At 41.8% G+C, this 20,114-nt stretch overlaps 1 protein-coding gene across 1 annotated transcript in view; it reads left to right on the forward strand.

Annotated features, from left to right (window-relative positions):
• The window catches only part of LOC117268330 (hemicentin-1), a 32,763-nt gene that overhangs the window by 8,038 nt on the left and 4,611 nt on the right, over positions 1–20,114 (forward strand). The window contains exons 7-17 of the mRNA XM_078161664.1: positions 2,252–2,518; positions 2,614–2,775; positions 5,714–5,923; positions 6,104–6,346; positions 10,657–10,858; positions 12,959–12,963; positions 15,242–15,340; positions 15,967–16,242; positions 16,369–16,695; positions 17,447–17,710; positions 17,974–18,129. Coding sequence (XP_078017790.1) covers positions 2,252–2,518; positions 2,614–2,775; positions 5,714–5,923; positions 6,104–6,346; positions 10,657–10,858; positions 12,959–12,963; positions 15,242–15,340; positions 15,967–16,242; positions 16,369–16,695; positions 17,447–17,710; positions 17,974–18,129 — 2,211 coding nt within the window. The remainder of the gene's footprint in view (positions 1–2,251; positions 2,519–2,613; positions 2,776–5,713; positions 5,924–6,103; positions 6,347–10,656; positions 10,859–12,958; positions 12,964–15,241; positions 15,341–15,966; positions 16,243–16,368; positions 16,696–17,446; positions 17,711–17,973; positions 18,130–20,114) is intronic.

Genomic DNA, 20,114 nt, shown 5'->3' on the forward strand with positions numbered 1-20,114 from the left:
TCAATTCGCAGCCTGTGCCGTAGCCTACGTGCATGGCCTATGCCGTTGTGAGCATTTATACTTGTGCGATGGTGTGTGTGTGTGACTCTGCAGTTACACCTCCAAAACACTAGCCTGTGGCAGGGTTTCTGTGAAGTGCTGTAAAGTTTAGTTGATTCAAAACACACATTAAACACACATTAAACATGGCTTAATAGAGACAATTTCAAACACAAGTACACAAATCAGCTTCACTATAACTCGCAGCATTCACAGACAAAGCATTTTTCTGTTGCTGGACACATTTTCCCCACAAATACAACATGCTAACGTAATTAGCTCAAGCCTATAGTATTTTGCATTGTATAAATTAGCCTAGCGGCTGGCGATCTTTTCCTCTACTCATATGAAGCCTGGGACAACAGCAACATTTAACAAAGGTAACGTTACAAAATTCGACTCTATTACAACTCACAAGGTTCACCGACAAAACTACTGTCTAATATTAAACATGTTTTCCAAACAAATATAAGATGCTATCGTTATTAGCACAAGCCTATGGCATTTTACATTGTATAAATTAGCCTAGTGACGAGTGGAGATTTGAAACCTGGATAAATCCCGAAGTAAAAATCCCTGACGGATAAATTACACACAAGACTTAAAATGCTATTTTTGTGGAGGCTTAATCATCTTCACAATTTATTGTTTCTTAGCTGTGAAATTAAAGTAAATAAAAGCTACGTTTCCACTGAGGGAAATGGTTTCAGCTTACAATAATAAACAGGAGGTCTGCGATGCCGTGATGTGTAGTTACATTTTTAGGAAGGTACACGTCAGGCGTTTTAGGGTATGGTGTTCTCTGTGTCGATACAGAGCCTACGCCGTACGATTCGACAGAAGTATAAATCCTGCATTAGCCTCGACTACTTTGTTTATTTGTTTTTTAATACTGAAGCTCTTTTGGGGTGGGGTTTTTTTTTTTTCAAAATTTACATTCAAAGTATACACACACACACAACAAAATCCCTGTGTGAATCAATTTATTGCCATTGTGTATTAGAAAATGGTTGGCGGCCCACCCAGCACTCGATTGTGGGCCAGATTTGGCCCGCGGGCCATATGTTGAGTGTCACTGCTTTTAGTGTTAGAGCCATATTTTTTTAAACATACGGTAACTATAAGACTGTGTGCCTCAGTAACCATACAATTATTTATGTTTTTTTTTTGAGTTTGTATTAACCCGTATGTGCTCTGAAGTTTGGCCAACCAAAGTCTAACTAGCAACTGGCACAGATACGGTTACATTTATAGACACGGTGGGTGTGAGGGCTTGCAGTGTGTGTGTGTGTGTGTGTGTGTGTGTGTGTGCGCGCGCCCACTGTGCTGGGGGGAGGGCTGTTTCTCAGTTTCCTCTCCGGTGATGTTGTAGCTGCAGCCATAGCTTAGCTTAGCCTTCTCCCAAAAAGTCAACAAGCCGCCGCTGGCAGAGAGGAAGCAGCAGAAAGCTCAGAGGCACCCGGTGTTACAGAGGAGGGTCGACAGCTGCTGGACAAACTTTATACTCATGGATGATTTAAACTGTCTTCGTCTCCTTTCAGTCATTTTGACTGTGGAGTTACTGTCGCTTTGTAACGGGATAGGACCGAGTAAGTTGAGCGCTGAGTTTGTGTCGAGGCTGAAATGACTGACTGTTAATAGACTTATAAGGAACAAAAAACGGGATTGTGTGAGTCTATTTATGTAGTGTGTGATGAGGAACTGACTTACAGCAACACTCTGAGGTCTGGAAAAGTTAGTTGGAAACTAGTAATTATCCTTTGAATGGGGACAAACTGGAAAATCAGTGTAAATAGCCTACTTTGTGACTGTTAGTAAGCACTGTGACCTTTTGTCTATCTAATCAAATGTTTAAAGCCTCTTTTCACATCCTGTGTATATTATAGTATTCTGATAAAATAGTGTCTTTTAAGTTATGATAACTGTTATATTAATATGGGCTGGGTGGAATGTGCATTGATGTGAGATTTTGATACCACAGTATAGTCCAGGACAAAGAATGTTGGGCAGCAAGTGCAGACTTTCCTAAGGGAGGGGAATATCCTTCCTGAGCCTTTTCCTGTTCCCCCCATGAGACACTGCTTTTGTATTACAGGCTTGTCCACAGCATTTCATCACAGCGCTGGATGTGGAAATGTTGTCTTAAGATAATGTGTGTGTATACACTTGGACGTGGAATAACATCTCTCCCCCTCAACTCTACATTCCACAGGTGCCAGGCCAGAGTGCCCTATTGAAATATCCCCGGACAGGATGGTTGTACAATACCAAGACAGAGGCCAGAATGCAACATGCGAGCCAACACCCAGCGCCTCCCAACATGTCAAAGAAATATACTGGCAAGATATGCAGGGCGCCAGGACTAACAGCACAACCTGGTTCGTTGACGCCGATACAGACTGGGACCCAAGGCCTGTTTGTGTAGCGACGTTTCATGTAACAGGATCATGCCAGAAACAGCTAAACATCACACTCTACAGTATGTATTTGTAACTTTTGTACTTGCCCTGTCATCACTTTTAGAAACGTCTGTAAGATGTTGGAACTATCCCAATGATTTTTTTGTCTTCTTAGAAATGCCAGACAGTGTCACCATCCGTCCTGTGGATAACTTGATCTCGGCGAGGGAAGGGAAAGAGATCCAGCTGCAGTGTGACATCACCAACGTTGCTCCTGCACGAAGCCTCACCATACAGTGGTACAAAGGGAATGAAACCTTCAGACCACTTAGCAAAGGTGGGGGATCTTTCTCTACATAAGTCTTAACTTGTCTGTGAGGCCCAGGGAACCTACCAGTGCTAGTGTAGCTCAGAGCAAGTCATAAAAACTGTCATGGAGACAATTTGAAACATGTATGCACCGAAGTAATGACTGCAGATCCGGCACAGCTCTGAAGTGCACTCTGTAGATGAGTTAAAATGAAGTGCAAACATTTGAAGTCAACATTTAGTTCCCCTAATGTTGCAATGTTTTATTTTCTTGTTCATAAAACAACCAGAATGATGAGTAGGTGAGTATTTTCATAATTAGTGTACTGTGAGGAAAGGTTGTGGAAATGATGAATTTGTGACAGACATGATATGACATCCAAAAGAATGACTGCAACATTTCAGTTTAAAAAAAAAGAAATCAGTGTTTCGGCCCTTTTACACTGCCAGATTGTAGGCGAATGTTGAGCCGTTTTGCCGGCAAGCTGCAAGCATTTTTAGACACACAGAGCCGGATTGGCGAGTTGATCCGAGGTGCCCAATTTTCCACCTCATAGGGTAGACATATTGGCGGAACCTTTTTGGCGACCCACTGGCGGTGGATAAACAGGAAACAGCTGATAGCAGGAATGAGCAGCTAGTAGCAAGAGGGAAACACAAACCTGACAGACACTGTAAAGATGAGCAACTGGGGAGACAAGGAATTGCGCGCCCTCCTTGCTCTCGCAAATGAAGAGGCTATTAACCATCAAGTGACGGGGACGGTGAAGGACGGGCCAACTTATGCAAGAATCGCCGAAGGACTGACTAACCGCGGCTTCCCTCCCACGTCACTGTTTACGTCACACGCTGAGCTACACGTTTTGTTACTTGCTCACGCCCCCCATTGCCCCAAAAAAGGCGCATTCTGTATAAACAAAAGTAGGTAGGCGGCATTTTGCTGCACCCCCCGATTTTGTTTTTATACTGCCAATGCTGAAAGAAGACTGATTGGGCTTTCCTGCAAATTTGCACAATTCCTATTTAAAAAGGGCTAGTGACTCATTTCAAGATACTCTAAACTTCAGGAAATCCCTTTTTGGTTTGTGTGACTGTGCTTGTCAACATAAGGGCAACAAATGCACTTCTTTTTGATTTAAAATAGAGAGAACTGCACACATTGTCTCTGTAACAAGTTTTACGACCTTATCTTAAACCCAGCGCAAAGTGCCACAGCGCAGCACAGCTGCCATTGCTGGTTTCAGACTGGCGCAGATGAAATTTTCACAGCCAGCACCCACGTTTTGTAAGTAGCAAATGTACTCGCACCCATCTGAGCGCCCATTGGCGAGTAGATCTCAAAGGAATACAGCCAAAAAGTTAGGACAAAAACGGGAGACAAACGAGCTGACTGACAATAATGATGATTTATTTACAAAAATATAAGTTAAATTAAACAACACAATGTGTATAGTCAGTAATCAGTAACGAGGTGCATATGTTGGTGCTTGGTGGTATGTGTGTGTATGTGTGTGTGTGTAAAACCCAGGGCTGTCTTCAGGCCCGTGAGAGAAAGCAAAACTAATGACAGAGGGAGTATTTGTGCTGGAGCACACACTGGGCCCAGGTGTGGCTCCATCAACCATAGACCCTCCTCTCAGCTCCTGCAACACAACAAAAGAGAACCAGCAAGAGAGCCATCTAGAGTATGAGAGGAGGATCGTCACAAACCACAAAACGACCATTTGTACTAATATGTATTAATCAGTCATGCTGTGCGTCAAAAGAATTTCTTTGTAATGACTTTTAAAGCAACAGAGATCGGAGCCGAAGTACCAAAATTTAACAAAGTTTTATTTTCTTGTACAAGAAGGAGCGTTTCACAGTGCAACACACAAGGTGAGGTTACAGAGAAAAAGGCTCGCTGGAGGAGCATTTGCTATCAGCTAATATACAGCACAAGTGGGCGGGTAAGCTCCGATGTTTTAGTTCTCCATCAAGTACACACTTGTAGATAACGTCACAATCATCTTCAGTCTCTCTGTTGGAACAATACCCTGCCTGTCTGGCCAGCCAAAATGGCCTGTCCTTGACTTGTCTCCGATCCGAGCCTCCCTTACAGATACAGAGCTGATGAATCTGCAAATGTTGTGGTGTTTAAGTACAAAACAGAAACAGTATCCTACTGACCGGTACACAGCGTACATACACAGCGTGATCATAATTTTTATAACACTGTGTTACCTTGTATTTCTGAAAAAAACATTACTTTTCTCCCATGCCTACATGAAAAAAAAGCAAACATATTGATATTAAACGAACCTGACCAACAAAAGCCTGGTTTAAAGTCATTATCACAATATTTTCCTGCTATTTAAAAGGTGCATTATTCAGATAGTAAGCTGCGCCTACATAGCTGGGTTCACAATGTGTGCTTGTTACACAAAGTGAGGCATAGATAGTAACTTTATTGATAATTTCAGAAGCTAAAAGTCTAGTTCCCTTTCCTTTCAAGTTCGTTTTTAAGTTTGCTGCTAAAGTGTCTCAGGATAATTGTTGCTGTGACATTGCTTCTCTCACAGCATTGCTTCTCCAATTTGCAGAATCTGTCAGGTAAATAGTAGTGCACCATGTTTTTAAAGGGAATGCGAGATGCCATTCTGATTGGTTGAATTCATGTTACACCCAAAACACACCTATGGTTGATAAAGGGACCAAATATAACCCCTTTGCCCCTTGCGCCTCACTTTGCGCCCAGATAATGTTATTTAACGAGCATAATTGGAGTTGGACACCCCCTAAATGCACTTATGCCGTGCCCTTTAGGCTAAGCGCTATAGATGGTTTAACAAGGGCCCTTACTAGTGTTTATTTAAGAGTCCATCAGAGTGAAAATGCAATGAGACATTAGACAGAATGAATTAAAGTTAATCTACGATTTGAAGTTTCTTACTTTATTTTTCCCCAAATGCTCCTTCGTCCACCAGGCTCAGTGCAAGTGACTGGCTGCCTGACTGAGAACAACACAAACTGCGACATCAGTGTGATCCAATCCCCGCTAAACGTGTCATCAACTATCAACGTCACTGTGGACAGAAACCACACCGGAGTAGAGTTCAGATGTGAGGCTAAATTGGATCTTGGATCGAAGTCTCCTCCAACCATGATGTCCAGTCCTCTCAACTTCACCGTCTACTGTGAGATCATACTTACATTTGCTGCTCAGTATTATCACAAATACAACACTAGCGATAGCATACTTCCACTCATTTAGATTTTTTAATACAATAAAACACAAGAGCTGATTGTTTTCCTGACGTTAAGGAATTGTAAAAGTGCATACTCACACTGATGGATTGGCTGTTATTTCTCAACAGATAAGCCCAAAATTAATACCACGAAGCTTCCAAAGACGATCCCAGTGTTCAGCGGTTATCCTGAAGAGCTGGTTTGTGAAGCTGACGGCCACCCACCTCCAAAGATCCAGTGGTTCTTCAGCCCCGACAAAGTGCCCCATGTGTCTGGAAACAGACTCATTGTATCTGAAGCAGGCATCTACAACTGCTGTGCCACTAACGAAGTCGATTCCACGTACCATGAGGTCGAAGTGATTTTAAAAGGTAACAACTCAATCTGAACTCCACTGTAAAGTAGTGAAACCAAATCTCTGGCAGGGGGTTCAAATATTTTATGTGTAACATCAACTCAACTTTCCCTCCCTATATACAGACTGTGTGAGAACTTTCATGGGTTTTTGTTGCTCAAAACTGTATTTTACTTTGCATCTGCAAAGATATAACCATGCTCTGGACATTTTATAAGTAGAACTTAACCTTAAGTAGCACAACAAAACACATACAGCTTCAAGGAGGATTCTGTCCAGCCATATAGATTTATTTCAAAATAGCGCCATGAGATTTCTTTGAGCGGTTTCGGTACAAAGACAGAAACAAAAAGGCAGAAGGCTGGTGGGATGATCGGAGGTTTCGGTAAGTGCTGTTGAAAATGTTAAAGGAAAACGTTGGTATTTTTCAACCTGGACCATGGTTTCCCATGGTTTTGGGTCTAAGTGACTAATGGAGACAACAGTTTTTAAAAATGCTCCAGTATTGGACTGCTCCAGCCACAGCTATAAAACAGGTTGCAATGCAATCCCTAGGACAACTGTGCTGTCAATGTAGGTCTATTAACAGTGTTTAATTTTGCTCACATTGTTATTCAAAGTGCCTGACAACATTACAAGAAAGACAGAGAAATTAAACTTTTTCCTCATCTTTCGCTGCTCTGTTTGATATTAGCCCCTTTTACACTCAAGGCGGGAATATCATGCCGTTATTCCGCTTTGCTGTTCAGTATAAAAGGTACGATCCAGGAATTGGGAGACAGAGTTCTCACCTCTGAACCAAGAACGGAGGTTGTTACAGTGCCGAAATGATTCCTGTATAAACTGAAAAGCCAGCATGTGATGTTTTGACAACATGTTATACGTGCGACCCGCCACCGGAGATTTAAAAAGCAGCTGTTAGCAGTTAGCAGCTAACTCAAAGAAGAGAAACAGTGGCTGAAAATGTAAGCAAAGTCTAAAATCAGTGAGGTCCGGGAGCTCCCTATCTGCCGAGCAGAGGACAAGATTAGCTGCCATTTAACAGAGAAGGTCAATGATTGTTATTGGCATGTTCTGCCATTGTTATTGTTTGTACAGCACTGCTGATGCTAATGTTATATGTCACGATAGAGGCCGATGCTGTTGTGTTACATGTCATGCCCATCACGCCTTCTTCGATCCTGCAATGCCGGCATGCTGTCTAAAATAACAAAATGGAGAGGAAAGATGCCACTGTTGTTTGGTTCTGTGTAAAAATACAAAGAAGGCATAAGGGGCCCTACACATGCCGCATCTTTAACCACCTGGGAAATGACGAGCGCTGTCTGAGGTTGGTAAGCAACCTTAACAAGCACTGTATCAGATCCTATTTACCTCTGAGTGCAGAGCTGATCTTCTTTCATTCGCTGTTAATATGTGTGTAGGCCTATCGTCTGTGGGACAGATGAAAAGCTTTGGTGGCCCTTCACCATATTATTTCCATATTATTTACGGAAGAAGGGAATGATATCGGTTGCCTGTGATTGGTTGGTCCTTGTCACATGACACGAGGTGTGTGCTGCTGTGTTCCAAAAGCTGAAGGGGCCAAACACATGCCGCGTCTTAAAGTGCCTGGAAAATGCGAGGTAGGGTGCAGGGCGCTACTTTTGTGCCTTTTTTGAGCCAGCTTTCAAGAGCACAGTGGCAGGTTTCGTCTTAGGTTCATCATCGTCTGTTTACCTGCAATCCTGAGTGCAGAGCTGGGGTCCGTTTCACAAAGCAGGTTCAACGAACTCTGAGTCTAATTCTGAACTCTGAGTTGATCTACTCTGAGATAGGAAACTCTGAGTTTCCGGTTCCAGAACAGCTGATTTGAATCAGTTTAATCAACTCAGAGTAGTTTCACCTGGAGTTAAGCGCGTGCACCACAACTATAAATAGCCAGCATCAATGGAGCCCCGATTCGACGAGTCACCATGGCAATGGGGACGGGGAGGGCGTTTTTCACCCCACTAGAATTAGAAATCTTAATGCGCTCATACTGCGAGTTTGAACATGTTTTCAAAAAGAAGTGCAACACCGCTGCAGCTGCAAAAGAGAGGGAGACGGCGTGGGAGAATGCATAAGTTTAAATGTAGTCCTTTGCAATCACAATAATATTACAGGGGAAAACTGCTTGAATGGTAGCCTATTAATTTATTTCATTTAGGTGCAATCCCGCGGGACGAAGCGTACTTGGCAGCAGTTTAGGATGAAATATATAAACATTGTTCAAACAGGTAAGACCTCGGCATAATCTCATGGGGGTACTTCATTTTGATAATGTTTTACATTGTAAAGTAAATATTAAGTGGCTGTTTGGCTGTGCAGTTGTTTTATCCCCAACATAATGCTGTTTTCACACACATAAATGTCTTCTCATCTATATCATGTTCTGTTAAATAATTAAGCCCATTTAAACTAACACAGACTTCTACTCAGCCAACAGAAAGAAGGCAGATGCCCGTAAAACGAGCACACTTTTCTGACCGCCCTGCATACAGTTGCCTTACTCAAGTGCTCAGCGTCTCCAACATTGTACAAAAAACTTCCATTTGCAAAGAAACACAGCGCATTTTTATACAGTCTATGAGCGCAACACACAATATCTGCTGGGATGTGAGAGCATGACTACGATTGGTAATGTTGCAAATAAGGACGGATTAGGTTGTGTAGATGATGGACTGTGACGTGAAACAGTACCGCTCAAAAAGATAATTGTGTGGAAATGCTAAAACATCTATGCGCGGTCTGATAACCATCTCCTGACGAATATTTAATTCTCTGCGCAGTAATGCTGCACCTTCATCCACTGGATCGTTATCAAAAGGACATGCCATGTTAGTGAAAAAAGTCGCCACCTACTGTGCCTAATGGACTTCTAATATACTTACTCTGATTTTTTAAATGATTTTTTTAAATGACAGACGGCAGAACTAGGCTACGCCAAAACTCACCTGCTGACTGAATGAATGAGGAAATCAAATGGAGTGTGTGGCTCTGAAAGAGGGCGGAGACAGAGAGAAACTCGAGGTTCATTGAGAAAAACCTGGTCCCGACCAGGTTAGGTTCATAGAGTCTGTTACTACGGTAACTGACCGAGAGCTTAAGTTACCTCTCTCTCTGAAACAGGCTAGAGTTACCCCTCTTTCTCTGGTTTGAGTTACCTCCCTTTTTGAAATGGAAAACTCAGAGTTTCCCTCATTTCAGGGTTAACAGACTCTGAGTTTTCACTAAACCTGCTTTGTGAAACGGACCCCTGATCTTCTTCCTGGCGATGCTTGCCGCAAGTCTACATTGAAAACAGCGAATTTGAGGGCACAAAAAAGGCGGCATGTGTACGGCCCCTACAAAGGGACGTTGTAGCGGCCTGATCTCTGTGTAAAAAGGGCAATTGTGACCAAGTCTGACTCAAGGAGAAGTGTTGTTCTGAAATCTCATGAGAGGTGATTGTTGCAGGAAAAACAAGGGTAGAAATGTTAGTGAGAGTTGGAGAGAGGAGTGGACTGAAGAGTGTGTTGTGTTAGAGTATACAAAGTGTAGCTTAGTGTTATCTAAAAGATTTTCAGTGTCATGGCTGAAGATTTGGCTGATTTCAACAGTGTGGAAAAGTCTGTGAGATTTCAGAACGAGATTTCTTCTTGAGCGTGACTTGGTTACACACACTGACAAACAGATCAGTGAAAAGAAAGTAAAAGTGTCTTATTTCTCTATAGGGTCAATTCTGTGATGTTGTCAAACACTGTCAGTGGCAAAGCAAGCACTTTCAGTAGTCATAAATTACAGGTGTGAAATTGCCTGTAGAGATTACATTCGAGCCTGTTTATCTGCTGCAGCTGCAGCAGTCTCTCTCAATACTGGACAAATTTCAAAAATAGTTTTCTCCATTAGTCACTTAGACACAAACATGGGAAAAATATGGTCTAGGTTCAAAAATATGTGCGTTTCCCTTTAAGCTTCTTTGTATATGACTTGTTTTCTGTTGTCAGATGTTTTCATCAGAAGGGCCTTCCTGTTTTCACAGTAATCGTACAAGTACAGCCTTATCTTCCTGTCTAAGCGCAGGTCATATGATAACATTATAAGCAGATAAGCCGCATCCTTTTCATCATTTTTATTTGTGCATGTGCATCCCAATGGTGAAGTGCATCTTCAACCTTCCTGTGGTAAAAAATAAAAATTTTATAGAAATAAAAGTTCACAGAGATGTAGTGAATATGTTGTGTCGCATGATGGAAATGTATTTATACAGTAGTTTATTGTGAAGTTCTCAAACATTAATATGTTGCCTGTTTGATTTCATTCCAGAGGACTACCTTCCCCTCATAGCCGGATTTGTGGCCGTCACAGTCGTTGCCATCTCCATCGTCTTCCTGTTCATCTACTCAATCTACTACAAGAACACCAAGATGCGCCGTTACAGTCTTAAAAACCCCAAACTTGACACCCACAGTGACAACGTAGCCCACAACGGCTGGGACATGCAGTTTCCTATGACCAAACTGTCTTAGCAGTACATCTGTGGATAGCACAGGACGGATAGTCTGACCACTCTGAATGAGCCGCATCTCTCTGCCACCACAAACTACAGTGTATGAAAGCCTGAGTACCACTCAGCCTGCAGGCTCACACTGGACTGATCACACACTCTGTCATCCTCACATCTATTTTTCTCACATAAGAGAGTATTTTACCCTTCGTGGAGAAGTCTAATTATAAGACTGAGCAACCTTGGCTTGAGATGTATAATTTTATATTTACTACTGGATTTTACCTGTTTTCACTGGACAGAAAGAAGAAGAGGAGTAAGGACTCAGAATCTGACTCTGACTTATCAGAGGTATTGATATTTTTTTTTATATTTTTTCATGAGCACAAAGGGAATATAATGTTTATAATGAATGTTTTTTTTGTTTGCCTTGGTTTCACTAATGCCTGATTTTTTTAATATGCCCCACTTAATCTATATTTTTAGAAAGTGAACATGCATATCAAAAGTGGTGACCCCTGAAGCTGCTGTGGTTTTAACAGTCACACCAATGTTGTGTTCACACCAGGAGCGAAAACGTATCAGCGCGACCAGCTAGAATATCGCACTTGCCGTGAAAGTTTTGTTCAAGCGCTCGCTATGTAGTTTCGGTGCCACAGGCTCAGGTGTGTCAAATACTTGCAACAATGCACTTTGACTTAACGTCATCCAAAGTTTGAATTTAGTCATAAAAGTATCCATGTTTTGGTCAATATCTGAGCCCCATTTTAACATCACATTTCACCGCCCCATTGCATCCCTGTGTGCACCACAGTCCACAGAAGCATAGCATCAGCTAAACTACACAGCTAGTAACAAAAACATACAACAGATGTTGGGTCTCAGCTTATAGCGTTAAAAGTCAATTGTGGTGTGTTGTTGTGTCGCTGGTAGTGTGAACAAAGCATAACAGGAAGGGCGCAATATCTGGCCTCTCTTAAGGTGTGACATTGAATCTGTGAAAACGAGACGAGCCCTGCTAAATTTGGAAACACTTTTGCTTATGCATTTTTTTCCATTGCGCCCATTGCCCCCCCTCAAGCCACTCTGCACTTGTTTCTGTAGTCTTCTCTGTGCCTGGCGCTTTGTTGCGCCATACTGTGTCAGGCTCTGGCCTTAAGGGACAAATTTTCTTGTTCCACAGTTGAGTGCTTTTTTTGTATAAATGACTGCAGGCGTTGTAGCCTAATGCCTATCAGAACTGTATATTTAGGATGATATTTTATGTAATTTCAAAACATATTTATTTACGAGAAAAAGCAAACATGGAACAATTGAGTATTGAAAATGGACTGCAGACAGATATGTGAACTTTGCAAATGTTTAAAGAGTTTGTGGGGTTCAGGTTAAGGACCTGTGATGATGGGGACATGAAGACATTGTAACACATTTGTGAATACGGCTGTAAATATTTCATTGATGTAAAACTGTATTTTGATATTAAAAATGTGGCTTTTTGAACAGACTGTTTCATTATTGAAATCTTACTGAAAATATCTGGTATGCACAAATCTATGATCAGAAACGCAAGACTCATTTTGTTGTGTTTTCAAACTATGATAGCACTGTGCAATAGTTAAAATCGGCCAAAAAAGCCAAACTGAATTGGTGGACAGAGGGAAAGGGATCTCAAGGAGTTAATATCTAAATAGTTATTAAATGGGAACACCACCTAAAAGAAGAATTCCAATATGTTATTTAATGGCCTAGGGAAGTTTAATCAGTATTTGAAAACATGAGCTACTCTCTCTTAAAGTTAGACACCAGAGAAGTATGTCTCAAACTTCTTATGGCATTAACAGGGTTCCCATGGTCATGGAAAACCTGGAAAAGTCATGGAATTTCACAATCACATTTTCCAGGCCAGGAAAAGTCATGGAATAAGCAAACATAATTAATCGTTTTGGAAAAGTCATGTACTTTTTGTGTAATGAAATTGTTACACTAATCTCCGTGGACAACCTCCTGAGACCCTGTGTCTTCATATGAGGACATCACATTTTGGGTTTACTGGACCTTATACTTTATTCTACTTTTCTTGGACCTGTAGTCCTCATTTGTGGACACTTATGTGCCATCTAGTAGCAGTAAGACCACAATACACTATGTAAAAACAAGATGGCAGCCATCTCTGCCAAGTCATTCTGCAGCTGATTACGAGACAAAAGTGAACAAAGCCCAAAACCTGATCACACTTAATGGTTGAAACTTGTTTATTTATGATTAATAATGTTTGTAGTTTGATATGGCAACAAATTTGACCAATTTTAGCAAGAGTAACATGATCAGACGCTGTTAATTAGGAAGAACTTGTGTGAAGACATTGGGACTTTATTATCATCACGTTTGAGGACACTGGGACTTAATTATTGTAGACAATGTTTAGTATTTTATACTTTTTGGGTCCTACTGATCCCAAATAGCTGGGAGAAATTAAAAAAAGCATACCAAACAAAAGTTTGAGTCTCAGGATGCGTCAATGTGTGACAAAGTTTTGTTTACCCTTATTCATTTTCTCCTTGTGCTCTGTCTCTCCCTTCATGTATGCCAGTTAGCTGAAATTTGGGTTTGAATCTGATATGTTTGAAAAATAACGGGCAAGTGCAGCAAGAAAAATATATATTTTGGGTCCTTGATAAGTCATGGAATAGTTTTGAAATGTTGTCCATGAAAATGTGTGGAGACCCTGCATTAAGTATAAAGGTTGAATTTTCTTCATGACATCATATATTTGAGTTTAGTTAGTTTTTTTGGGAGAGAGTTGTTCATGTTTACTAACATTTTTGGACTGTTTTAGACAATAGGAAAAACATGTATGAATTTTGAAAACTGACGTAGTTCCCCTTTAAAGCCAACCCAGAGGAGGCATGTATCTTTATTTCCCTGGGCAGCACGGACACTACTGTACTTTCCAGCAGACAGGTTTTTTCTTTGTTGAACAAATCTGTGGAAATCCCGAGCACTGAGGGTGTGTTTGGCGATTGTGCAACACACAAGGAAAGAAAAAACTAGTCCAGATCGTTTCGTTTTGGTGGACCTATTCCTCAGGGGGGTGCTGTAGCCTAAACTGCATCCAGCGGGATTGTCCGGGCTGAACTCTGCCCGTGCTGCCTTCCGGTGCTGTCGGAAAAACAGCAATTACAGAAATTATCCCTGAACTACTTCCTTCTTGGAAAGAGGGGGATTTTCACACCTGAATAGCCGGATGTGACCTTGTCGGCGTAGGGAGTGTGTGGGAGTCGTGTGGCTGTATAATTTATGTAGTAGAAAAAGGTTAGTTAACAGTTTACTGAAACATGAATTCACTTTATTGCCCTGCTGGTTGTTGACAAATCATTTTTAAGCACTGGGGAGGGTGTCATGTTTTTTTTATTGTGGTTTAGGGAATGGGCACACAACTTTAAATGGCTGTATTTTGAATTTATGTAATTTTTGAAGGTGTGTCATTCATCATTTACAGCCAGAAACTGTAAAAACAGAAATTATTGATGGGTTTACACACACCACCAATAGGAAAGGGGGTGTCATGTTTTTTTTCTTCTCATTTTTACTGGTTCTCCCTGCACCAAACGTGACGACAATATTCAGGAAAAAGCACAGTGTAAATTATTTATTATAAGTCTGGTTTTACTTTGCCAATCAACATGATTTAAAACTGGTACATAGTTTGAAGTTTCGACACAAGTTGAAAGGAGGCTGCGTCTTGCTGCTACGTCATCTTAAATCAATCATGTGATTTGGAAGCACTGGCGTGTTCATCGACTCCAGAGGGTTAAAATTAAGAGGGCTTCCTGACCCCCCCTGTGGCTCTTTGGCACCCTCCTGAGGGGGTCACGTCCCCCCGGTTGGGAACCACCGCTCTAAATTATAATCCTCAATTCTTTTAGATTTCGATCATTTTACATTATAATCCAAAATCAATTTATGCATGACAAAAGTTAAAAAAGCGAGGCCACCTTCAGGATATCGTCGTCTTCTTACACTTAACTTTCAAACATCAAAGGGTAGGGTTTTAAAATGTAACTACTAATTTATGGTGGAGGGAGGGTCGTGCATTTTGCCAGTCACTCAGGGAGGTTTAAGGGAAAATATCTGTAGCATCAGGGAGAAAAAAAACACCCCAGCCACAATTCTCCCCTGACAAGTAAAGAACAGTCCCACAATCAGCAGCGACCACACTGCAGACCACATCACACTGCAGACGACATCACTCCACAGCCTGTAGGACTTTACGAGGAGCACGTTAATGCACCACAGGGTAGTGCTGTATTCGGGACTGTCGATGATCTCAGTCACAGGTGAAAGGAAAAGCACAGCGCATATCTACGAGGGACACGGATTTGGAAAGAAGTTTACCTGCTTGAGCTTTTTTATATTTGATTTCGTGGTACAGTGTTTCTGCTCGGCGCACCGGCGAAACCATGAAGTGGCTCCTCGTGTTAAGCGCCCTAATATCGCTTACAGGTAACTACTGTCTGTCGTGTTTGTTTGCCTTTTATTCATCAGCGTTACATGTTAAGTCCCATTTTGCGTGTCGATAGTGTTACAGCGTCGAGTCCTCTGGGTGGCCTACGCCCATTGTTTAATCAGTCTGCTCATCGGTTTGTTATTTATGGTCGGGGATTAAAGTTTAACCGTGCTTTCTTAGACCTTTACTAAGTCTTTGTGCAACTTTGTTTGGGGGAAAACTTTATTTTGCAAAATCCCATTGTTGTGCAAGATGGCAGCAGCATGCAGGACATGGATTTGTAAACCTACCTAACAAAAAACGTGTTTGATTTCTGTGAACATTGTTGTGAACACTTGGGCTGAATGTCAAACACCAGACAAAGCAGGATCCCATTTAGTGTAAATACAGTTTTACACTTAAAACATGCATTTACATTGTTGACAGTTCGTTTTAAATCATCTGTAAGATCATTTATCTGACAAGAACTACTGTTTTTTCACCTGGTGATCACTCTGCAACTCATTCACTGTGTCTCATGAGCCTTTGCTTGGTCAAAATCCAAACTAGAATGATTTATAAAACACTGTTTTGTACATGGCTGCTTGTAATATAAGATTAAATTCATACTTTGTAATTCTAGGAACGATTGTGAGTCCCTCCTGCACAGTCGAGATGAGCCCTTCAAGTGCTGTGGTGAGATTTGGAGATCCCCTCTCAGCCAGCTGCAGCTCATCATCCAACCAGACAGCATCAATGGGCTGGGAGTCCATATACGAAACAGCAGGACTTCAAGAAGGGGTGTCATCTGTTCTCTTCAAAGTAGACTCTGTGGCACATTGGGATGTTGGACCAATGTGCTTCATCAATCTCCATGATGGTACTCAGTGTGTAGACTCCCTACCAGTCACTGTGTACAGTAAGTGGCCCTTTACTTTATCTGAAATTGCCGAACATGCTCCTTGTCGTTTTTGACCGTTCAGTACTTTTGATGTTGAATGCTTTTCGTTGAACATCTTTACACTTTTGTTTTTTTTAAATACAGAAATGCCAGACAGTGTGTCGATGACTCAGCCGGGTCAGTTGGGCCCCATGATCGAGGGAGAGAAGTATCGCATGTGGTGTCACATTGTTAATGTTGCACCAGTAGCAAATGTCTCTGTGCACTGGTATAAAGGGGGTCAGATCATCTATACGGAGAAACGTGAGGGGTCCAGTCAATTTCCAGTCAATATATCATCTGCCTTCGATCTGACCGCCCAAAGAGGAGACAATGGAACTGAGTTCTGGTGTGAAGCAAAGCTGGACCTTTCGCCATCAGTACCAAATATGCCCACGGTCCAATCAAAGCCACAAGAAGTGACTGTACTGTGTAAGTTTTTAATGCCATCTTGATTTAAAACTGGGGTAGGCAGAAATCTGGCAAAGGACAAAAAGAAAATGGCAGGATTTGAAAATACACCCTCCTCCTGTAGCTCTCTCCTCTCTGTCCTAGGCAGCATTTCAGTCAGGAAAACTTTGGTCAAAGTAAACTTTATTTCCATTTGCAGTGTTATATTTGACGGTATGGCGCTGTTCTGGGGCCTCTCTGCCTTTCCTCAGGCCTACGCAGAAAGCCTCTTCCACGTGCCTACGTGGAACACCTAAGGCAGAGAGTGCACACCTGTCTGCCTTTCCACTTGCAAATGAGGAAAGCCTGAGGTATGGAGAGCAAACCTCCCTGCCCTTCCATGCGCCTACATGAAAAGCCTAAGGCAGGGAGAGCAGCAGCAAAGACCCCCAGGAACAGAACAGAGCAGCATCAATGACAAACAGAAATGACACTGATAAGTCAGACACAGCATGAAAAGGAGGAGCTGGGGTGGAGGTGGGTTGCAAAGCGGCTTGCAGAGGAAGCAGCAACAGGAGGCAGACCAGGGCAGTTTAAATAGGGCTCCCTGAATGAGATTCGCCAGTAGTTGCATAGAAAGGAATCATGTGATCTATGAGCTCGAATTCGGCAAGTGCACAGTTGTTGGATTTGTAAGATAGTATTGGGTGTGTTTTGCCCTTCTCTGATTGTGTATTCATTTCTATTTGTTTGTCTCTCTCTGTCTGTATTCAAATTTCATGTATTTCCTCAGATTCCCCCGCCTTCACCCAGCCTGAAAATGAGACGCTGGAAATCTCAGATGGTACTAAAATCATTTTAGATTGCACTGCTACAGGAAACCCAACGCCGGTATACAGCTGGCATTTCCCACATTCAGTACAACGGACAAATACAAAGCAAGATGAGAGTCAAGCCATTCTGACCCCATCCTTTGAGCTTCCAGGGACCTACCACTGCACAGCGTCAAACACCCAGGGCACCAAGACCAAATATTTCACTGTCGTCGAAGGTCCAAGTAAGATATCATCACCAAAGTTTATCAGCTTGTTTTACTCCATCATTGTCTTGCAGTGTTAATTATTCTATAACCCCTCCATGTTCTCCATCAGGTAGTCACGCTGGAACCACTGCTGGGATTTTAATGGCTGTGTTCCTTGCTCTAATCTTTATTTTGGCATGTGTGGTTTATCGCAAACAAAAAGGCACACTTTTGCTGCAAGAGCAGAGTGTCAGATGAGCTGAGAGAGAGAATGTAACAAAAACTCCCGTCTCCCACAGGGGATCGCACAACCTTCGCAGCCTTGGTTGGAGGATTTACGGCCCTGGGAGTCCTGCTCCTCATCAGCGGTGTTTTTTTTGTGACACCTGAAGGAACGTTTTCTTGCAACAAAGGCAGCTATCTCAAAGGACAGCCTACCTCATCGGGACCTGTATGAGGACGACTTTTTTTAAATTAAATTTAGCATGGCTTTGATGAACATGGTGCCTTTTTTAATGTTTTTTTTTGTGCTTGGATATCACTTCTTTAAGGCGTGTGAGCATGATCTGCTCTGCGTGCTCAGTTGGCAGACTTCTGCTCGCGCCTGGCCGCTGCAGCTTTAAGAATGCATAATTCTATGAACTGTCTTTGAAGTGCCACTCATCAATATTGTTTTACTAACAAGTTATTATGTTATTTAGGAAAAAAAACAGGATACACAGATAATGAGAGCACATTAACATACACTGCAGTAGCCTGGTTACTGTAAATGTGTGTATTCCTGCAGCACAGCCCCAAAATAATATCTGGAAGCATAACTCACTTATTTTAAGTTTTGTAATGATGCTGCTTCCTGACTGCTTCGCCCCGCATTTAGACTTCTACAGGCTACTTTGTTTGAGTTTCAGTTTTAGTCTGACTTAAGATGGTATTATTTTGTACTCTCCTTTGATTGTGCCACTGTGGTGTCACAGCAGTGCGCTTTCGCTGTCTGAAATCTGTGTCCTAACTGTGCAAATATAAAAAGCTGACTTTAATCTGGTTACATGGGTGCATGCAAACACTGACTGAATCAAATTACTGCGGGACCCAGGAGCATTAATGCAAACCTCTAATTAGCTCTTTAAGCTGTTTTTGTTTTGTGGCCAGCAAATTTGCTGCATGGGTCAATCTGAGCTGCTCTCATCAGCCACCAGCAGGAAGTGGTTTCCAGCAAAACCCACTGTATGCTGCCTTTCCAGCTCCCAAGCAACTAATGAAATCTGAACATGGAAAGACATGAGAGTGGATACAATACATTTATAAGCACATTATAGGTAAGGACAGTGGGTTTGACAGCTTGTTGGAAAGTTCTGCCTGCATGTGGCCAAAAAACTAACACTTGGGTTATGCCTTTGGTCAGTCAGTAGCTGCACTCCTGTTTTTATTACTGAATATGTCTAGTAAGTCATAATCATGGTTATTCATGCTTGAATGTGTCTAAACAGTACTGATTCAGCAGCCATTGTTTGTTTTTTGCATTGCTTGCTTTGGTACTCATTTTTTGATTCTACAAACAGCACAATAGATCCAAACGGCATTTTCATCCACTCAGGTATATTTAGCTGTTTAATTTTATACGACATACTTTCTAGACACAACGATACAGCTCCAGTAATTACTTGAGTGTGCTCTGACAACTGCAGCTGGGCACAGTGTTGATAGTGCTAGGTTTTTATTGTTATTGTATGGATGAATTCTACTCATTTCATGTTCTGCAAGATAATTTTTTACCAAATGATATTTTTTTTACGCGCTGGTACAGCTCTGGAATGTTGAATTATGTTTGCACTGAGAATACTGACCATGCCATTTCTATTGTGTACCATCAATTTCATTTGCTAGAGACAATTAGATGCTTTTTTTTTTTTAATTGCCCAAACATGAGCCAGTCAATTATGTATTGGACAGTTTGTGTAATTTGCCAGTAAAAAAAAAGAGAAAGAAGCTGATTTCCATGTGTAGTCTTTTTTATGCGAGTTGAATCAATTGGAAAAAGGGTATAACTTAAAATGTGAATACATTTTGTGCTTATGCTTTGGTTGTTAAATTCTAGTCGACTCCTCCGTCAGTGACATCCTTAGGCAGAATACTGATCGAGGCAAAGTCAAACCAGTGTCTTTCATGACTATGTTTTCACTGCCACCTTTTGTCAACATCTTGGACCTCTCTCCAACTTTCTCCCTCTCTTTCAGTCGGGCTTACATTATACAGTGCTCAGGCTGCCATACTAATTAGCACTGCACAAAGTGAATGTAAAGGAGAGCATTTGCTATCCTGCCCACGGTTGCCAATATAAGCCTTTTTTTCTGACACCATGTTCTTTATGTTCAGTCCCTGTCATTCCCACTGAGGGCTCTGCCAGAAAGCACTGTTTGTGTATGCCTGACTGTGTTGCCAT

Source organism: Epinephelus lanceolatus, chromosome 18, assembly GCF_041903045.1.
Source record: "Epinephelus lanceolatus isolate andai-2023 chromosome 18, ASM4190304v1, whole genome shotgun sequence".
Taxonomy (NCBI): domain Eukaryota; kingdom Metazoa; phylum Chordata; class Actinopteri; order Perciformes; family Serranidae; genus Epinephelus; species Epinephelus lanceolatus.